Below are 19087 nucleotides of genomic sequence, written 5' to 3'. Positions count from 1 at the left end.
GCGTAGACTGAGCTGTTCTACCTAAGCTGTGCCAAAACTGTCCCTGGGCAACTCATTCTTCTCTTCCTCCTGATACCTGTAAGGAGCAGCCAGGGGAAAGGATATCTGAAAAGGGTAACTGGGAATTCTGACCTAACCAAACTCAGATTCAGCCTGGGAAGTTTCCCAGCACGCCCATGCTATCAGACATGACTTCATTTCCAGTGAAAGGTTCAACTTTCTCATCTGTAACAAAGAACACTGCAGTTACAGCAGGAAAGGATTTGTTCCCTGGTAACAGCGGGAACTGGAGTGAGAGATGTATTTCTTTTTTTTTTTTTTACTTAACAGGTACCCCAAGGGTATTAGAAGGCTCAGTAGTTTGTGGTTTTCATCCCTTGAACAGGAAAGAGAAGGAAGCTGGTACAGGTCAGGTGACAAGCATTATGACAAAGGATATCTTATTCTATAAGACATCCAGAGATTTTTCCAGAGGCACAAAAAGTGAAGTTGTTAGATGGTTGGGGCTTTTTTAAACTGTCTAATGTTGAAGGCTTCAGTATATTAATACACGTTAATACTATTCTGGGACAGCTGTTGGAGAACTGGTGCAGTTCCACAAAAGAGCACAGAACAGAACATGGGCAGTTCCTTCCAGGTGCTATTATTTATCTCCCTCTCTCTGTTAAATGGATGCTCCTGTTGGAGCTCTTATTGCAAAGCAGTGCATGGATACCATGAAGATTTTATGGTGACAGTACAGATTTTATTTTTTTTAAGAATAAATCTCCATGCCAGTGTGAAAGTTCCTTTTATTTTAGTCTTGTCATGGATTCGGCTGTTATTAGGATCACTGGTGATTCATTTCTCCAGGGTAACTTGGTGCTGGAGGGAAATGGCCCCATTTTAACAGATGTTGAAAGGTAAATAATAATTTGATCCAACCCTGTCAGTTTAATCACATGCTTCAACCCTTTCTGCTAAAAAACATCCTTGGAACCAAAAGGCATCCAGTGGAACAACCAGAAGGTTGCTGAGGGTTAAACCCAAGAAATGTTGAAGTGGGGAGCTAAAATAACCCAGGCTGTGCCCCTGCTCCTGGCTGCAGGTAGAGAATTCCACGCTGAACTCGCAGAGCACGTCCCTGATGAACCAGAACGCGCAGCTGCTGATCCAGCAGTCGGCCCTGGAGAGCGAGAACGAGGCGGTGCTGAAGGAGCGCGAGGACCTGAAGGGGCTCTACGAGGCCCTGCTCAAGGACCACGAGCGCCTGGAGCAGCTGCACGAGCGCCAGGCTGCCGAGTACGAGTCCCTCATTGCCAAGCACGGCAGCCTCAAGGCTGCTCACAAAAACCTGGAGGTGGAGCACAAGGACTTGGAGGATAGGTAAATACTGTCAGCAGAAATCACTAATACAGAATGAATAAAATATAGACTAGAATATAGAATTAATAAAATTAATAAAATCACCATTGGTTAATCACTATGATTTCACGAGTCCCTCGTCGTCAAGCACGGCAGCCTCAAGGCTGCTCACAAAAACTTGGAGGTGGAGCACAAGGCCTTGGAGGATAGGTAAATGCTATCAGCAGAAATCACTCTCTAATACAATGATAAAATGAATAAAATTACCCTCATTTAGTTACTAAGATTTGAAATTTAGCAGAGCCCATTTCATCAAAATTCCTTTTTTGTTTATTTGGTCATTCCACAAATTTTGTCTTTGCAGGTACAATCAATTGCTGAAACAGAAAGTGCAGCTGGAACAGCTGGAGAAGGTTCTCAAGACAGAGCAGGACAAAATGCTGCAGCAAAGTGAGAAACATGAGACTGTGGCAGCAGAGTATAAAAAACTTCGGAATGAAAATGAAAGGTAAAGAGAATTCTGGCACTTGAGCACCTTGCCGGCACAGCCTAAACAAGTGGTGTGGTCTTGGCATTTCTTCAATACCTGATGCTGCTGTTCCAGATACTCATGCTCCCACAAAAATAATCCTAATATCCTAAGGGGACATGTGGGACAAAGGGTATGGCAAGGCCCAGGAGGGGACAAAGGGGCCCACGAATGGAAATGTGTAACCTCCACGATTTTGGGCTAAAGTTTGGGCCATTCCTGTTTTGTGTTGGCAAGAAATCCTTGCTGTTTTGTAAAATGTTTTTATTCTGAAAAGTGGCATCTTAAAACCAGTTGTGATGTAGAGATGCTGCTTTGTGTTTAAACATACAGAGAACAGTGCTTGGCTCAAAGGCAGAACACATTCCTAGGAAAACAAGGCTGAGATAACTAACAGGACTTGACAGTAAGGAATTTGTGTGTGTGTTTTATGGAGTAGTTGGAAACGTCATGTTTCAGAGGGAGTGTGGGTAACAAATTCATTTCCAGCACTCTTTGATGGTGTCTCTTCATCCCAGGCTCACTCACACGTACAGTCAGCTCCTGAGGGAGAATGAAGTGCTCCAAACTGACCACAAGAATCTGAAAACATTGTTGAACAATTCCAAACTGGAGCAAACACGGTTGGAAGCAGAGTTTTCCAAACTCAAAGAACAGTATCAGCAACTGGATATTACATCAACAAAACTAAATAATCAGTGTGAGGTATGTGGAAATTCTGCTGTTTGTAATGGCTGGAGTCACTGGAATATTTTTATAACTGTATTTATAAGTTCACAGAATCATATGAAGTGTTGGAGTATCAGTCATTTATAGATAATGAAGTGGATCTAAAGACTAATTAATTTACCTACTGTACAGGCAATACAGAATTTCAGGCTCATATTCAGAAAACAGGTTTAAATTATTTAAAGCATCAAAAGAGGCCTTTATCAGTTGATTCGTGATTTAATTTTGAGTTTGATTTGACTCTCAGAAAGAATCCCTCTGTAGTCCTAAATTGTCTCAATAATCTCATGATCTGTGTGTAAAGTACACTCACATATAAATGCATGGGTAATTTCATCTGTTTTAACAGCTGCTCAGCCAACTTAAAGGAAACCTGGAGGAGGAAAACAGACACCTGCTGGATCAAATCCAGACCTTAATGCTACAGAACAGAACATTACTGGAGCAGAACATGGAAAGCAAGGATCTCTTCCATGTAGAGCAAAGGCAGTACATGTGAGTTGTGAAGACAAGGAAATCACTGTCATTAGGGCAATGATACCAATACCTGCTTTTTTTTTTTAAAGCTTATGTTATATATAGAATTTAACACATGTGCTGCTTCTGAAATGCTTCTCTTCAAAATAAGAGTTTCAGTGATAAATGTAAGGCAAATAACTCTAAATATGAACGTGGTATTTGTAGTTCTAAAGGATCAGTGCAACTGTGTTCATTACTGATCATGGAAATGAGGAATAAAAACTGTATTTATTCCTCATTCTACTACTGGCAATGTTTAGATTTGTAATCACTGTATTTGTAGATTGATACATTCATATGTGAGTCTACATACATTATAGATCAATATGTAGATTTGTAATCTAAACTTCTTTAGTGGACTTGAGAAAATGTGCTTATCTAAATAATACAGCACTTCACTGAAAAAGGAGGAATGTGTAATAAAGGCAAATGAAATTTTATTCCATTCTGTATCATGAAGTTAACTCTAAGGCTGATTGTTTGCTGTATCTCTTGCTTTTTCAATAAGAAACAAGTATTATGTAAGAACTCCTCACAGAAGGTGACAGTTTTCAGATAACAGATTCCCAGAGGAACGTGCTGCCCACGCGTCCTGTGTACATTTGTGAAGCAAAAATTGCCATTAATTTCTGTTTGCAGTGACAAACTAAATGAATTGAGGCGGCAGAAGGAGAAACTGGAGGAGAAGATAATGGATCAGTACAAATTTTACGAGCCATCTCCACCAAGAAGGTACTGGTGAACATGATGTGAAATAAAACCCAGCTCTTAGAGCATGACAGACCTGTTATGTTCCCGCTGAAAATGACATTCACAGGATCAGAATCACGTCTGTGTCTTGCTTACAAATTAGGAGACTCTGCAGGCCTAAGCAGTGTGTTATAAATGCAGTGAATGTGCTATGTTGATGACAGGAGGGGCAACTGGATCACACTGAAGATGAGGAAGCTGATCAAGTCCAAGAAGGATGGGAACCGTGAGCGCCTCAAGTCGGTGACACTGATGCCCACGCGCTCCGAGTCCAGCGAGGGATTCCTGCAACTTCCCCACCAGGACAGCCAGGACAGCTCCTCTGTGGGCTCCAATTCTCTGGAGGATGGGCAGACCCTGGGCACCAAAAAGAGTAGCAGTGAGTACTGCGAACCGCTTCGTTCCGTGAATAAACCTTGGCAAAACGTTGGAAAAGTCTACGTGTTGTGGAGTATTTGTAAAGGTCGTTTTCAGGTCTCTAGGAATGAAGCCTGAATTAATTTATTAAGGGCAGAAGTTCTTGCAAACTCCTTGAAGTGTTTGGGCAGAACTAGTTTTTGAGCATTTCTGTATCTAAAGATGCAAGTGTTAAAATACACTCCCACAGTGCCTGGGTAAGATGAAGCAGGCACTTGTACTGGGTCAGGTGAGCAGGATTTGGGATAGAATGTCAGGTGTCACCACAAGGACCCTTTCAGTTTCTCCCTGTTGTCCCAGCATGACTCTTTCCCCTTGTCTTGGAAGTGTTTTCCAAGCTGTGGCTGTACTAACATCCTTGAGCTGCTAAAAACACTTTCTGTCTGAAGGTGTTCCCCCAGCATCTCACAAAACCAACAATGAAATTTTGATATGCAACAAGAAGTGTTAATGTAGAAACACAATCTGTTAAAAATGCAGGAATTGCTACTGATCCTGAAATTGGAGTGAAGTGCTCGAGAGGGAGAACAAGGGCTTACAGAAGTGTGATTAGATTGTGCCTGGAATATTCTATTTGCTCACCTTGAAAGATTTGTTGGCCATCCCATTTAGGTGCCCATGATATATAAGGCCAGATTCTGTGTATTATTATTTATTATCTGTGTTTTTTGTTCTTCACTCTTGGCATGAATCATAAACTGCCCAGTTTCTCACAACTTGAGAGATATAATTGCAGCCAAGTTTTCAGAATTTAATGGTTCTATTTAATAACTATGCACCAAAGGCATTTTGGCTGTGCATGTAAAAGCATCAGAATCCATGTGCATTAACAGTCACTTCCAACCTTTGAACTACTACTTTTAAATGTAATGTGTTGGGGTTCAGAAGACAGCATGTCTGGGGTTTGTGCCAGCTGAATTATTACAGCCATTAAGATGTGGGTTTTTTTTCTTCTGTGCTTCTTGCAGAATTAGTCAAAGCTAAAAACGTTCGAAGAAGTGCTGTTTTGGTAAAAGTTAAAATCAGATCTATATTTTTTTAATAACTGAAGAAAATTTGTTCAAGGTACATTTTAGCACTTCTATTACTAAGTTATCCCTTCAGGGAGCTGGGCCTTTTTCAGTGTAAGCTTCAAAACAGGTACTTTTAAATTTGTTTAAAAAGCAACTGTTGCTTTTACATACAAACTGTGAGTGGTGTGCAACTGGGGAGTGACTGAAGCTGTCCTGGATGTGTGTCAGTGGGAACTGAGAGTGTGCACACTGTGGTTCAGCCCATCTGCATCTGTGTCAGCAATGTCATGTTCTGGAAGGGCTTTTCCTGTGACAGTTTTCGTTGCATGATCCTTGGGACCTTGTAGTGTGCAGTTACCCTCCTGGGGAGCCATGGCTGCAGTTACGGTGGCTGGGCCTCAAAAGAGGTTTGAAGCTGTTCAGACCTCATTAATTTTCTACTCCATGGACCTTGTTCATGTTTTCCCTTAATCCCAGTGTATTTATCCACAAACTGGAAGGGCTGATCTAGTTCCGGATCCTAACCTTCCTCCATTACACATGTCGCCATGGAAACCAGAGTTTTGGAGAGAGTTCAGATGTGACTTGTGTCAACTCTGCTCTGACAGTCTCTGAGACAGAGATCTGAGACAGTTTTTGCCTCTCAAAGCAGAGAGAATATCTCGGTGTGACTGGTGATGGTTCACATCTTGCAGTCTGTTTCTTCTGCTCCTGGAGTGACTGTAAGTCCTAAATCTTGGGATCTGGGAGCTTTTTTGTTCCGTGGGAAGCAGTTTGACGGTAGCAGCTTGCACTGAAAGGAGCTACAGGAGGGAGCAAACGTGTGAGTGCCACTTGTTTGTGCCAGTGCTCAGGTGTTGGAGCTCTCTGTGCTGGCTGAAGGCAGCTCTGGCTCTGGAAGAGCTCTGTGCCACCCTGACCTCCAGAACTGGGGAAGGAGCTGGTTCCAGTGTGAGCTGCCGAGGTGAAATGTCGTGAGTGTCCTTGAGAAGGCAGCTCACCTTCCCGGACACAAACAAGAGATGTTCTGAGCTGCAGGACTGAGTATCTGACACAAGAGATTTCCAGGATACACAGGGCTCGCATCCCTCATTCCCTGTCAGAGATACTGGTTTCAAAAGTATTTGCTGTGTGTCACATCTGTCGTTTTTCCTCTTCCGTGGCTGGTGATGGAGTTTGTGTTTTCCCAGCACAGGCCACTTTGTCAAGCCAAATGTTTCCAGGAGAGCTGTTATTTCCCTGAGAAAGATGATCTTGGCACAAAAATCAGGTTACCCTGCTCTCAGAGAACACCAGTTGAGGTCTCACAGAGTGACCAGAGCCTGTGTGTGATCCCTGTGGAAAGGAGGGGATGCCAGGAGGGCTTTTGCTGTCCCAGCACAGGTTAATGCTATAAGAAGTGTGTGCTGCTGACAGCAGGGTTTCACCTTGGCTTTTCATGCCTGCTGGAGAAGTACAGTCTCCTTCTTCCCAGGTGCTACCCCAAATTATCGATTACCCCAATGATCAGCTGAGTGCTGTGGATCTGACACATGCTCTGTGCAGAGCTTTTCCTCTGGATGGATGGGGCCATTCTGAGCTTTTCTAGAGAAAACCCAAGGCAGGCAGAGGGGATTTTTGTTTTCTGTGGAGAAATACAGATATCCTTTGCTGGCTTCCACTTTAGCCATTCCAGGACATGAACAAGTTCCCAAGGAATTAGGGCCATTAGTAAATTCCCATCTCCACTGGGAACACCAGGAGCAGACACACTGTGTCACAGAGGGAATAAGGGCTCCATTTTCCAATACCAAGGCTTTTTTAAGGTTTCTGCCTTGTAGTTTCTTCTGTGCATGAAGAAAACAGTGAGAGGGTTCTAAAGCAGAATTCCCCAAAGGATTGCAGGCAAGCAGGAGAGTTACAAGATGGGATGTTTCCTTTTCAGTTGAGGAATTCTGCAATACTCATCATTCATTCTGAGCTCAGAAAGCAAGAAGGTGTTCATGGAATACTAAAAAGAAAAAAAAGCAGTTGATTTCTGCTATAGCTATGCCTTCCCAGTATTTATTATTATTATTATTATTATTATTATTATTATTATTATTATTATTATTATTATTACTATTCCAGGACATTTCTTGAGGTGAATTCTGTGCAGACATTACTGACATGGTTTCCCATCCAAGCATTTTGGTTTTTCATGCAGGATTTCCAGGACATGAGTGGTTGCAGGGGAGGTTCCTGGTGGGCACTGTTGCTGAGACCCATAAATCAGCTCTTTTGGAGGGGATCTGTGTTATTGGACAGGAAGGACAGGTGACTCAAATGCTCCTTGAGCATCCTCTGGTTACTTTTTCATAAGATTAAGGAGTTTTTAGTGAAGAGGAGTTCAGTTAGCTTCCATAAAGAATTACAGAGAGGTGAGGTTTTTTTTCTGTAAAGGATTTTAGAAATTACTGAGGATTTTTTTTTCTGTGTCATCTTGATGACAAAAAGTAGAAATAGAACAGAATGACTTCTGTGGTTAGATTGGTTTGTGAACCTGTTCCTGTGGATGCAGACACAGGAAGAGCTAATGGAGAGGGAGGAACAGGGAATGTTTCACTGCCAGGGTAGCTCATGTGCACTTGTAAATGGTATATATGATATATATGCACTGCTCTGTACACAGAACTGCTGTGTGCCAGGCTGGGGGAGCAGGGCACACCTCCCAAAAGGGGCTGCAGAGACAAACCAGGCAGAGCATGGTCCTGCAGACCTCTGCAGAAATCACTGCTTTGGGTAATTCCATCCTTTTTCACCTTCTGGATCTTTCCATGGTGGCTCCTGTGCCTGGCATGAGCCCCAGACTTCCCCAAGCCAAGTCAGCAGTTCCTAATGCAGAGTTCTGACCCCAAGGACAAGATTAACTCGTGACTTCCCCCTCCTCCCTCTTTTAATACTGTTTGTAATTTTAACTCAGTAATTCTCCCGGTAGACTTTAACTCAGTTTTCCTTGGCCCTCCCAAAACGTTACAGCGACACTCACATTCGGATTTTCTTTTGCTGTTTTGGTTTTTTTGTTTTTTCCTTTGGTGTTTTTTCATCTAAAGTCTTTGCACATTTGAAGCAGATTGATTTTTGTATTTTACCAAAATACTGCCCACAAATTACATTGACCAGAAGGCCCTTGCAGGTTTTCTATGAGACAGTAGATGTCCAGAGTTATTAATGAGCACAGAATGGAAGAACTGGAGACTGATGAAGACTCTGTCCTCTTAGATGTGGAGGCAAAGCATTACAGATGTTATTAGCTCCCCAAAATAATTATGAGAACATATGTTAACATAGAAATTGTACTTAGAGTTGCTTTCACTTTCAGCTCTTTTTTTGGCTTCACATTTTTCTTTATGTTCAAAAAAAAGTTATTTTTCATAGTGGTCAATTCTTGGAATCGCCTGCAAAGAAGTTAAACTTATTTTTTCAAGAGCTTCAAACTGTATTGCCCTCTGCACTGTAATTTTCAGTGCATTTCTGAGTTACCTACAGAAGTTTTCCTGTTTCAGTGTACTTTCATATTTCATTATCACCCAGAAGCAGAAGAATGATAGCTTTTAGCATAGCATACCTAGCTTAAACTCAGACATTCATTTCTGTCCTTAGTTTCAACATTTAACTTCCATCTGTTCTTCTCCCTTTTTTTCTTTCATTTCCCTGTTTCCGTTTTTCCTCATGCTATGACATAAAAGTGGGTGCACTGAAAAGACTGCCCTTTTTGAGGAACAGACCGAAGGAAAAAGACAAAATGAAGGCCTTCTACCGTCGCTCCATGTGTAAGATTTATGACAGTTCAGCTTCTTCTCAATGGCTACACTGGCTTCCATTACTAATTTTTCACTAACCTCTCCCTGGACTGCGCTCTGTTTTTCCTCCTCTTTTGCAACGTGCGAGTCCTGCTACGGTACAAGGAGCTGGAGCTTTTTACTTTTTCTTTCCCCCACCCCCCCCTCTTTTTTTTAAACAAAAAACTTTGGCACTGAATACTTTATGTCTGTGCAGCTGTGCACACACACGTAGCCACGGGTTGCCATGCACACGCATATAATCTATTCAGTGCATTGTGACTGCATATATTTGTATACATGGCTGTCTATATACACATGGCCCCATGTGTATATGAATTTACAGTGCACTGTATTAATGGAAATAGTTTTAAACAACACGTTTCATAAGCCTTTTGTTAAGAAGTCACTGTAATTTTTGGGTTTTGTTGGTTTTTTTGTTTGGCTTTTTTTGTTTGTTTGTTTTGTTTTGTTTGTTTTTTTGTTTAAAGCAAGTATAGGAGATTGTGCAAGGCTCTCTGGTGGTCTGTCACTCTGTGAGTGTTCATCAGTTCTCGTTGCCAGAATGCTGCATTGATTTCTTTTGTTTTATTTTCTAATGAGGGGTGGACAGTTTTCTCGAGTGTGGGGAAGTAAAGGTGAATATCATCAGCTGTGGTATTTTTCAGATCCTCTCTCTGTTGCTCTGTAAACCCCAGTGTGCCTGCAGTAACCTGCACTGTACAAGGATCCTGTGTGAGCACTGGCACTCCATTCTATGAGCACCCAGTTTTATCCCCGCTCATCCCATTTTCTCACAGCAAGCAGAGCTTCTAACAGCATCCAGCGCATGGTGATCCCTGACAAAGCTGTTTTGAGCACCTCCCTGGTCTCAGGAGCCTGAACCCCCCCTGCCTCCCTCCCTGCCTTCCAACCCCCCCTCCCCCCGGCCCAGCCACTTGCATGCAGTACCTGGGGTGTGGTTTGCTCCTGACAGCTGCGGGGGCTTTAAATGCTTAAAGAACTGTCCGACCTTTGCAATACCCAAGCAGGTTCATTGCCCATGCTGATCATTTGCTTTCATTTGCATCCCAGCCATGAATGACCTGGTGCAGTCCATGGTCCTGGCAGGAGGACAATGGACAGGTAGTTCTGAGCATCTGGAGGGTCCTGATGATATATCCACTGGTAAAAGGAGGAAGGAATTGGGAGCTATGGCCTTCTCTACTACAGCTATCAACTTTGCCACTGTCAACTCCTCCACAGGCTTCAGATCCAAGCAGTTGCTAAATAATAAAGGTATAGGTAGAAGCTTTTTGCTCCCTGATGTAACTATGTGAATATTAATGTTTTAAGTCCTTTCAATCTTAATAATTGAGTTGTGGTGCTAAGATAATGAACTGGTTTAATAACTGCAGTTATAAAATGCTTCAAGGCTTTTCCTACAGAATGTTTCCTAAGTAGAAGTTGATTGCTTTGAAAAATATTTTAATTTTTACCATTTTACAAATTATATGTATTTTAATAATCTTTCCACTTTATTTTATTTTAAATCTTCCTTTATGTCTCTGTGTGTAGATACTGCATCCTTTGAAGATGTAAGTCCACAAGGTATAAGTGATGATTCTAGTACAGGATCAAGAGTTCATGGTAAGATGTGAGCTTTAATGAAATTAATTAAGGATGTATGATGTGAATGTTAATGAATTTGTGAGAATGCAGTGAATGACATGCAGCAATGAGCATGACGTGCAGCAATGAGCATACTCTCTCTGATTTTCATATCTTTCAAATGTATTGTATCATTTCTTCAGATTCTCCTTTCTCTCGTAACTACTAGATCAGACAGATGTTCTGTATCTCTGGTAGAAAGTATTTGTGAAGTGCATCTGAACAGGATAAAAATGTTTTCCCTTTTACTGGGAAAATGTTTCAATTTCCATTCGCAGTTGACAGTAAATAAAGGAAGTTAGCATTTCAATCTTAAAAAAGCAAATCCAAATCTGGCCTGAGTTTTCAATGTTTGTTGTTCAGCGTACCCCAAATTTGCCATGTGCTGTAGTTTATAAACTCCTTACGTGTTCCTTCAAGCAAAGCTTTGAAGTGAAAAATAGGCTATTAATAGAAGTGAAGTTTTAACTGTACTATAAACACTTACAATTGGTACAAGCAGCAAACATTTTTGAGGCTACTAACAGTGCATTTCCCTTGTATTGGCTTAGGAGTACAGCACTTTAGCTGTGCAGATGCTCTTGCTCCTCCTGTCCATGGCATTCCAGCCCTGTTCAGGATTCCCTGTCAGATCTGTTGTAAGTGACCTGAGAACAGCAGCCCCTGCATGCCCCTGTCTGAGTCCTGCTCCCACCCTGAGCACTCTATTTCAATTCTAAACTACACTCTCTCTCTTTTCTTCTCCTCTGTACCTCGCTATTCCTGTAGTGCCCTTTTCCAAAGTGTCCTCTTGGACCACCTGGAAATTCCTTCGCTTTCTGATCTGTAAGAAACCACTTTGTTGCCATGGGCATGTTCAGCCTGGGAGGTCGTGCATGATCCTCTGAGCATTCTGTCAGCAGAATGTGAAGGTGCCATGTCCTCTGCTAAAATGTTCATCACGGTGTCTCCTAATTTTCCATTCAGCTTCCAGACCAGCCAGCCTTGATAGTGGCAGGACATCCACTAGCAATAGCAATAACAATGCTTCACTCCATGAAGTCAAAGGTATGCTGGGGATGAATTCACATCCGTGCTTCATTTCCATTCTTTTCTCTGTAAAATCATCTGTAGAGGTTCAAAAACCCCCCAGCCAAACAACTCCCACTGCACACCACAGCATGTGCTTCCTTGAGTGTTTCACAGCCTTCATTCTCCAGATGAGAAGCACAGGTATTTTATGGTTTTAATAAGCATTAAAAGGGTGGTGTCAGTTTTTAAGTTACTATTTTAAACCAAACCTAACCCGGATAACATTGTTACAAAATAAGAATTCCCCCCCAAATTACTTTAAAAGCTTTTTAAGCTGAGAAGTTGCTTTTTTTTTTTTTTTTTTTTTTTTTTTTTTTTTTTTTTTTTTTTTGTCTCCAAGCATCCTCCTGCACTGCACTGCCTCTGTGAGCTGTACAACTGCACAAAATGGCATTTGTGATTCATGCTGGAAACCTTTGTATTTTGGTTTTAATAGATTGGTAACATCCCTGGATTTGTCAGTATTCTCTAAATGTGCAGTTCTCTAAGAACCCTGATACATTTTTGTATCTTGTGTTTTTTTTGGCTGGAGGGTGTTGTACAGACTAGACTAGAACACTGCCAGCTCAAGACCTCTTTTAATGTTCATGGTTTGCATCTTGTTTGTTTGGAAATGTAGGAATGAATGCTAGCTGAGTATTTCTAATATTTTATTTTATATCTGTTAGACTGCTCCCTTCTGTAAAAGATTCCTTGAGGTCCTCCTCATTCCAGTGTCTATATAGGATTACGCATTTCCACCATAAACAGTTTATCTTGGTTGAGACTTAATTTCATTTCTCAGGAGTGATGTGAAGCTGGAAATACTGGATTATCCATCAGTATTTTTTAAGCAATTCGTAATTACAGACAAATAAAATGAACTGATGTTGTGGAATTTATTTTGCATCTAACACCATGTGCTTCCCTCAGGTCCCAGTTGTAACAAACTAGGAGTAAAAGCAGGGATTTTTGGAGAAGCAGCATTCCTGAGTACTTCTTGTTGGAGAAAATATTTTCTTTCCACTCAATCCTCTGTATTTCCTTTAACATTTAATTACCCTGTGCCTCTCAGCGATGCTGAACAAGAGTGGAGATGTCTCTCGAAATGTAATATTACATAGGTGGAGGCCCAGATTATAAGTGAAAGGTAGTTTTTATTAAAAAATCATGCTATGTTTGAAGAGTTGCAAAAGGTAAGTCAGGGGAGTAGAATTTTACAGGGTAAAAAATAACAACTGGACTTTTTAAAAATCTTTTAAATGCAATGAATGCTAACTGAGTCTGGTGACATTCTGGATTGGAGTAGGGTTATAGAGGTTGACAGTATTTTGGTGTATTTCTAATGGAAATACTTACTGCCTTCCCTCCAAAGCAGGTGCAATGAACAGCCAGAGCAGGCCCCAGAGCCACAGCAGTGGGGAGTTCAGCCTGCTCCACGAGCACGAGGCCTGGTCCAGCAGCAGCAGCAGCCCCATCCAGTACCTGAAGGGCCACACGAGGTCCAGCCCTGTGCTCCAGCACAGGACGCCCGACATGGCCGACAGTCACGGCAAACACACCAAAACAGCTTCCCCTGGCAGTGAAGTGGTCACCTTGCAGCAGTTCCTGGAAGAAAGCAACAAGAGTAACTCCAGTGAGGTCAGTCTAAGAGTATTTAACCACACAGTGCCCCATCTGTGGGCTCAGAACTAATGCACGGTACAATGAGTAGAATTCCTTACAGATTTCTTGGAGCAATTGGTCACACCTGCATTGAGGGGTCACAGGCACTATCTCCTGATGCACTGTCCAGCTCCACCAGCAGGAAATCTGGAATTATGCAGCTGTACCCTCAGTGGTGCCTGGGTTGGGTAGGAAAGTTGACCTGTGCTGACAGAGCTGTCCAGTTTATGGGACACCAGGCTCAGAGTGGGCTCAGTCTTCTTCCAGTCCAGCAGCAGCTGCTGTCATGTCTGTCCTGCATCAACAGCAAGGAACATGTTGGATTTCATTCCCTGAGGAGACTCTTGTCTGCTTCAGTTTCATCTTTTTAACAGTACCGTGAAATGAGAAGTGACCTTGGAGCTTATTGAAATCTGGAGTGATTTCAATGAATGAAGGGAATGTTTCTGTAAATCAGTGACAGTTTCTAAGAAGTCCCAAATCACCTCATCTCTGCTGGTATTCCAGGTTCTTCATCCCTGGTTCTTGAGCAGATCTGCCCAAACTCCTGTAGGATATCCTGCTGCAGGATAAAGCCAGCCAGTCACTGTGACTGGGGCCTCTCAGGTGTGAGGATCCAGGACTGTCTGGGGCAGGTGACACAGATCTGGAGAAGATTCTGCATTTTTTTGTTGGGTACTTAAAATGGCTCTCACCCGTGATGTCCCTGAGAGGATTTTTGGGGTTTAAACATTATACAATATTCTTCTGGCAATACAAAATAAGAAACCCCACATAAGTCATCGAGCCAGGCCCACTGCTGTCCACAAATCCCAGAATCCCTTTCTTAGCCTCACAGACTCATTCTGGGTGGAAGGGTATTCAAGGGGTTTCCTTCCACTCTTAGCTTAATTCTTTCCAACTGTCTCTGGTACCATTTCGAAAACAACTGCATTCTTTCTTCACTGAGCCTGAATATCATTCACCTGAAATCTTTTTTTTTGTAAACTGTACAGAGAACTCCTGAGGATGCATGGTAAATGTTTTAATACTGCTTTGAGACCTGAGAAATTAAAAAGAGAAACCTAACTCTTTATAGAATTGTTCTACATTTATGTCCACAAAAATTGCAGTTCAGAAACTTGAGTTTCCCTGTTTTCACAGATGAAATCTGCAAGCGAAGAGAACCTTTTAGACGAAGTGATGAGAAGCTTGTCTGAGTCTGCGGAGTTGGCAGGGAGGGAGAAGCTGCACAAGCAGCCAGGGGCTGGCTGTGGGATCATCAGATCCCTGAGTGTCAGAAACACAGTGGATTTCTCAGATGGACGATCCCTTAAACCAGAACAGCTGGTAAGGCCCAACCTCCGGAAGGCTGAAGATCTCTGCTTCAGTAGCTCTTCAATCAAATTCACCCCCAGCGCCCCAGGGAAGGCGCGGTCCATGAAAGAAAAGATCCAAGCAACTGTGACCCAACGACAATCCCGGGACTGCAACCCCTATGCCACCTTACCTCGTGCCAGCAGCGTGATTTCCACAGCAGAAGGAAGCACCCGAAGGACAAGCATCCATGATTTTTTGTCTAAGGACAGTAGGCCGCCCGTGTCTGTGGATGCAGCCCCGGCCCCGGTGGACAGGAATGCTCCACCCAGCTCCAGTGAGTACCCGGCACTGCGGGTGTCCTCTCCTTGTGTTCACTGTGTGCCTGCCAGGGGGGAGCCAGCTCCCTTGCTCACACCACACCATTTAGGAGGTACCTCTGAGCTTCCCATGCCTTCCAGGATGGAAAGGCCAGATTGTCGTGAGAGGACTTTGCTGAGTGCGTGCGTGTTCTGGGATAAAGCCAGCGGCTCTGGGAATGGCAGCGCAGGCTCCTTTACTGCACCCCAGCCGTTTTTATCCCTCAACACCGAGTTAGTCAGCAATATCAGCGGATTGCCCCCGAGACCTGCCTCCAAAGCAGCTGACCAGGCAAACATGTCGGCCTTTAGGTCATTGTTGAGGAGCCAGGAACAGCCTTGTGCTGCTCCAAAGGCTCAGGGGAACCCGCAGGCAGCTCTGACCAGGGACCCTGTCCCTGCCTCTGGCACGGCCCAGTCCCCGCTGCTGGTCTCAGAAGATAACCAGACCCTGTGGTATGAGTATGGTTGTGTGTGAAAGAAAGTTGTGTTGTTAAATACATCTATATGCCCAACGTGCCATAGAGGTGTTCTCCATGTCCACTGGATGAGAGAGAAAACTTCCCTCCAATGAAGGAAATGTTCCTGGTTTATCCACAGGGTGGTCATTCCCTGCAGACTGTGGCATGTTTGAATGTGGAATTGTAATCCCACCAAAGCCTGCATGAAACAGTAATTGCACTGTGTATACTTTGCATGCCTTTATAATACAAGCTCTTATTTTTATTTGTCACACATTGCAAATACTTTGGTGTTTTCCTGTCGGTTAATGCTGCATGTTAAAGCAAGTGCATGGCCAGAACGGTGCAGGGAACAGCGTTCCTGGGACAAGGACAGCACTGGCAGTGGTGCTCCAGCTCTCAGGGCTATCACTGATCATCCGCTTGGACTGAAAAAAACCTTTTTTTTTCCCCCCTCTTCTTTCATAAATGAGGTACTAATGGAAAGAAACATTTGGAGAGATGTCAGTGTCTTCTCACCCTTTTTATTTATGCCGTATCATGGCGTAAATGCATGAGGCACAAATGCCAATAATCAAAATACTTCAGTGCTTCTAGTTTGCACAGTAAATATTAATTACTCTCCATATTGAGTAATAAACATGCAGATCATTCATAATCCTAAACAGAAATGATAATTCTTTCAAAGAGGTGGTATATTGTTATGTGATACACAGCACTTGTCATGAACAAATGACCTTTTCCACCTTTTCCCTTTGGTCTGCTTTGTCTTTCCAGTTGTGGGTACAAGTATGGTGAAGTGTTTGCTTTTATCAAGGGTCAAATAACAGGCTCCTTGTCATGTATAGGAACAAAAAACTGCCTTGAGTATGGTGGAAATTCATTTTTTCTTGCCAATGGGAAGTACCACTGATAAAATAGAGAACAAATGGTGTAACAAAATAACAGAATATGTTAAATTAATGCAGTCAAATAAAGGAAGAAATAACAAAGTTGCTTGCAAGGTTATGGGAGGATATGAATACTTCAGGAAATAACTCCTTAAATTCTAGTGAGAGGCTAAAGGAAAAATGTTGAGAAGTAATTACTTTATGTGCCACTGTTTCTGCACATGCTTGAAACTTCACAATGGTAAATGTAAATTTAAACAGAGTTTAAAATTATATCATATTTAAGCTATAATTACACAAGGCTTTGGACATGAGCACTTCTTTTCAAGAGGACATTGGTTATGCGAGTTTTGGGAGCTAAAATACGTTACAAAAATTTGAATGATGGTATAGCTAGAGGGAAAACAATTAAAATTGAAATATATATATTGAAAATGACAAATGTCACACTCTGTTTTGTGTAATTGCATTTATTCTGCCAGCAGTTTTGTGGCAGTCAAAGAACCACTGTGTGGCTGAACTTCTAATTCCTTCGTGCTTAATTAGGGAGGGGCAGTGAATCCATAGCTCCCCCAAGGAAGAACAGCAGATATGCCATGTGGGAGTCTGGAAGGGCTCTGTTTTCTGTGGGATGGGAAGTCCTGCATTTTGGAGAATATTGAATGTTTGTGGAGAATAAAATAGCTGTTTGAGGGTGTGACACTATCCTTCCCCAGGTCTGCACCCCTCGTTGTCACTGGGCTGATAAATCTCTCACTTCTTCCAGTGCTGGGTCAGTTATTGCTGTGTTCTCTCTGGAACTATCTCAGCAGCAAAAGAATGAGAAATCTGTGATACATAATCTTAATTTCTCACAGAGCAAGACTAGTTTTCTGGGCTTGGGTCATGCCGTTTGACTTCACTCCAGTTCACTTGCAGTTGAGTTGGGATTATGTGGGAGGTGAAGAGCACCGGGTATCCCAAGCGATGTGTGCACAAGGCATTTTGCAGTTGTTTAAGGAATTGTAATCCTAGCTCTGAGAGCATTTAATACAAACTCACCCTTTGTTGTCAGGGCCTGGCTTTTGTTCCCTGTGCCCTGCAGAGACAGTGGTCAGGACAAGATGTGTAGCTGCTCTAGATCAGCTCTGGCTGCAGAAGTCTCGGGTGTGCCATTGCTTCCTCTTCTTGCTCAGGTCCTTACAGTCACACCTACAAAAACTTCCAGTCTTGTCCCTCTCAAACCCCAAGGGCTTTGGAATAGCCAAACATAAGTGTCCTGGACACTAGTGTCTCCAATCTGCTGGAGTTGGAGACTAACCTTGTCCAGCTCAAGCCACTCTACTTTGGTTTGTAAATTTGCAATGAACTGTGTTTCAGTTCTGAGGAGAATAACTTGTTTTGTTCCACTGAGTTGGGCAGCAGCAGAAGTATTCTGCAAGAGAGTGTTCAGTGGCTCTGAATAATAACTTCCCAATATTTATTTGTTACATATGAGAGAAAGAAAATGTTGTAATGGATGAAAGGATTATCCTTTTTTCTCCACTTACTGGTTTTTAACAAGAAGTTCATGGATGCCTGTGTTCAAACAGTGGAAGGTTCCATAGAATTCTTTCCATTCACAATACCTGCTGCTCCTCAGCCTTGTGCATGGCAGGCTGTGAAACACATGGAGCCCTTGCTCACTCCTTGGTTCCTGCTGCCTTGGACAGTGCTAAGTTAGGATTTTGCATGACCCTGATAAACACTAAATCTGTGGCTGCTGCCCAGAAAGGTTTTCTTGTTGAGGCTCAGCCATTTGCTCACAGCTGAGGTTTGCCTGGCTCAGGGTTTGCCTGACTCAGGGTTTGCTTGATGCTTTGCTTTCAGTGACTGGTGAATTCAGATGCTGCATTTTGCATGTTCAAGCTGTTGCATGCAAAGACAGTTTTGTGGTTTGTGGAACTGAACATGAACATTTCCGTCGGTGTGCAGCAGCTCAAACTCCAGTGAATGAAGTTCTCTGCTAGGGTCAGTCAGCTGTGATTGCACCTTATTATTGCTTTTGCTTTCCATTAATGCAGAAATGTAGGGTTGGTGCAGCTGAAGGTGACAGATATCTGACTGTGGCTTTAGGAATAACACCTGGCTGTTGTAAATGCTAAGATGAATGTCAGTGAGTGTAGATGAGCAAGCACTCACAGTGAGTTTCTTCTGTCCCTCTCCTCTGTCCTTTCCTCTTAAAAACACCCAGAAAGTGTTTATGTATCCTTTTGCTCTCCTAATGAGTAGAATGTGTTTCAATGCATGAGGGTATTTTTTTATGTCCTGATAAACACAATTAATAACCTGAAATGCTTTTCTCTGCAGATGTGGAAGCTATCCCAGAAAGCAGAAATTCAAAAAGCAGGTCTAGGGAGCAACAAAGCTCCTAATTCTATTACCCACTACCTGAGCTGTGGGCCAAGTGGTGAGTTTCCTGCCCAACCTGTAAATGAGATGAATTTCATTTACAGCAAACTAACAGCATTCCATCTCAGCCCCAGAGCACATTGCATTAACCAGATGTAAATCCTGCTTGCTTACCTGGCTTCTCTTGCGCTCACTCCTTAGGCCAGGAGGGTGGCTCTCCAGAGTTTCTTTTAGAGGCAGGGAAC

The 19087-nt window shown here is 42.7% G+C and overlaps 1 protein-coding gene across 4 annotated transcripts in view; it reads left to right on the top strand.

The window, feature by feature from the left end:
• Positions 1 to 18894, top strand: part of CCDC88A (coiled-coil domain containing 88A) — a 61286-nt gene extending 42392 nt beyond the window's left edge. For 2 of the 4 annotated variants that reach the window (XM_062489412.1, XM_062489411.1), the window contains exons 20-32: positions 1088 to 1365; positions 1709 to 1852; positions 2392 to 2578; positions 2952 to 3097; positions 3761 to 3853; positions 4036 to 4250; positions 9009 to 9092; positions 10176 to 10379; positions 10659 to 10730; positions 11718 to 11798; positions 13177 to 13442; positions 14610 to 15099; positions 18801 to 18894. In XM_062489412.1, the coding sequence (XP_062345396.1) occupies positions 1088 to 1365; positions 1709 to 1852; positions 2392 to 2578; positions 2952 to 3097; positions 3761 to 3853; positions 4036 to 4250; positions 9009 to 9092; positions 10176 to 10379; positions 10659 to 10730; positions 11718 to 11798; positions 13177 to 13442; positions 14610 to 15099; positions 18801 to 18865 (2325 nt within the window). In that variant the 3' untranslated portion in view covers positions 18866 to 18894. The remainder of the gene's footprint in view (positions 1 to 1087; positions 1366 to 1708; positions 1853 to 2391; positions 2579 to 2951; positions 3098 to 3760; positions 3854 to 4035; positions 4251 to 9008; positions 9093 to 10175; positions 10380 to 10658; positions 10731 to 11717; positions 11799 to 13176; positions 13443 to 14609; positions 15100 to 18800) is intronic. The other 2 variants (XM_062489414.1, XM_062489413.1) reach the window with 2 other exon arrangements.
• The last annotated feature ends 193 nt before the right edge of the window (positions 18895 to 19087 follow it).

This window comes from Cinclus cinclus, chromosome 3 (assembly GCF_963662255.1).
Source record: "Cinclus cinclus chromosome 3, bCinCin1.1, whole genome shotgun sequence".
Taxonomy (NCBI): Eukaryota; Metazoa; Chordata; class Aves; order Passeriformes; family Cinclidae; genus Cinclus; species Cinclus cinclus.
Note: the sequence above shows the minus strand (reverse complement) of the source record. Positions and strands in the feature narration are given on the sequence as shown.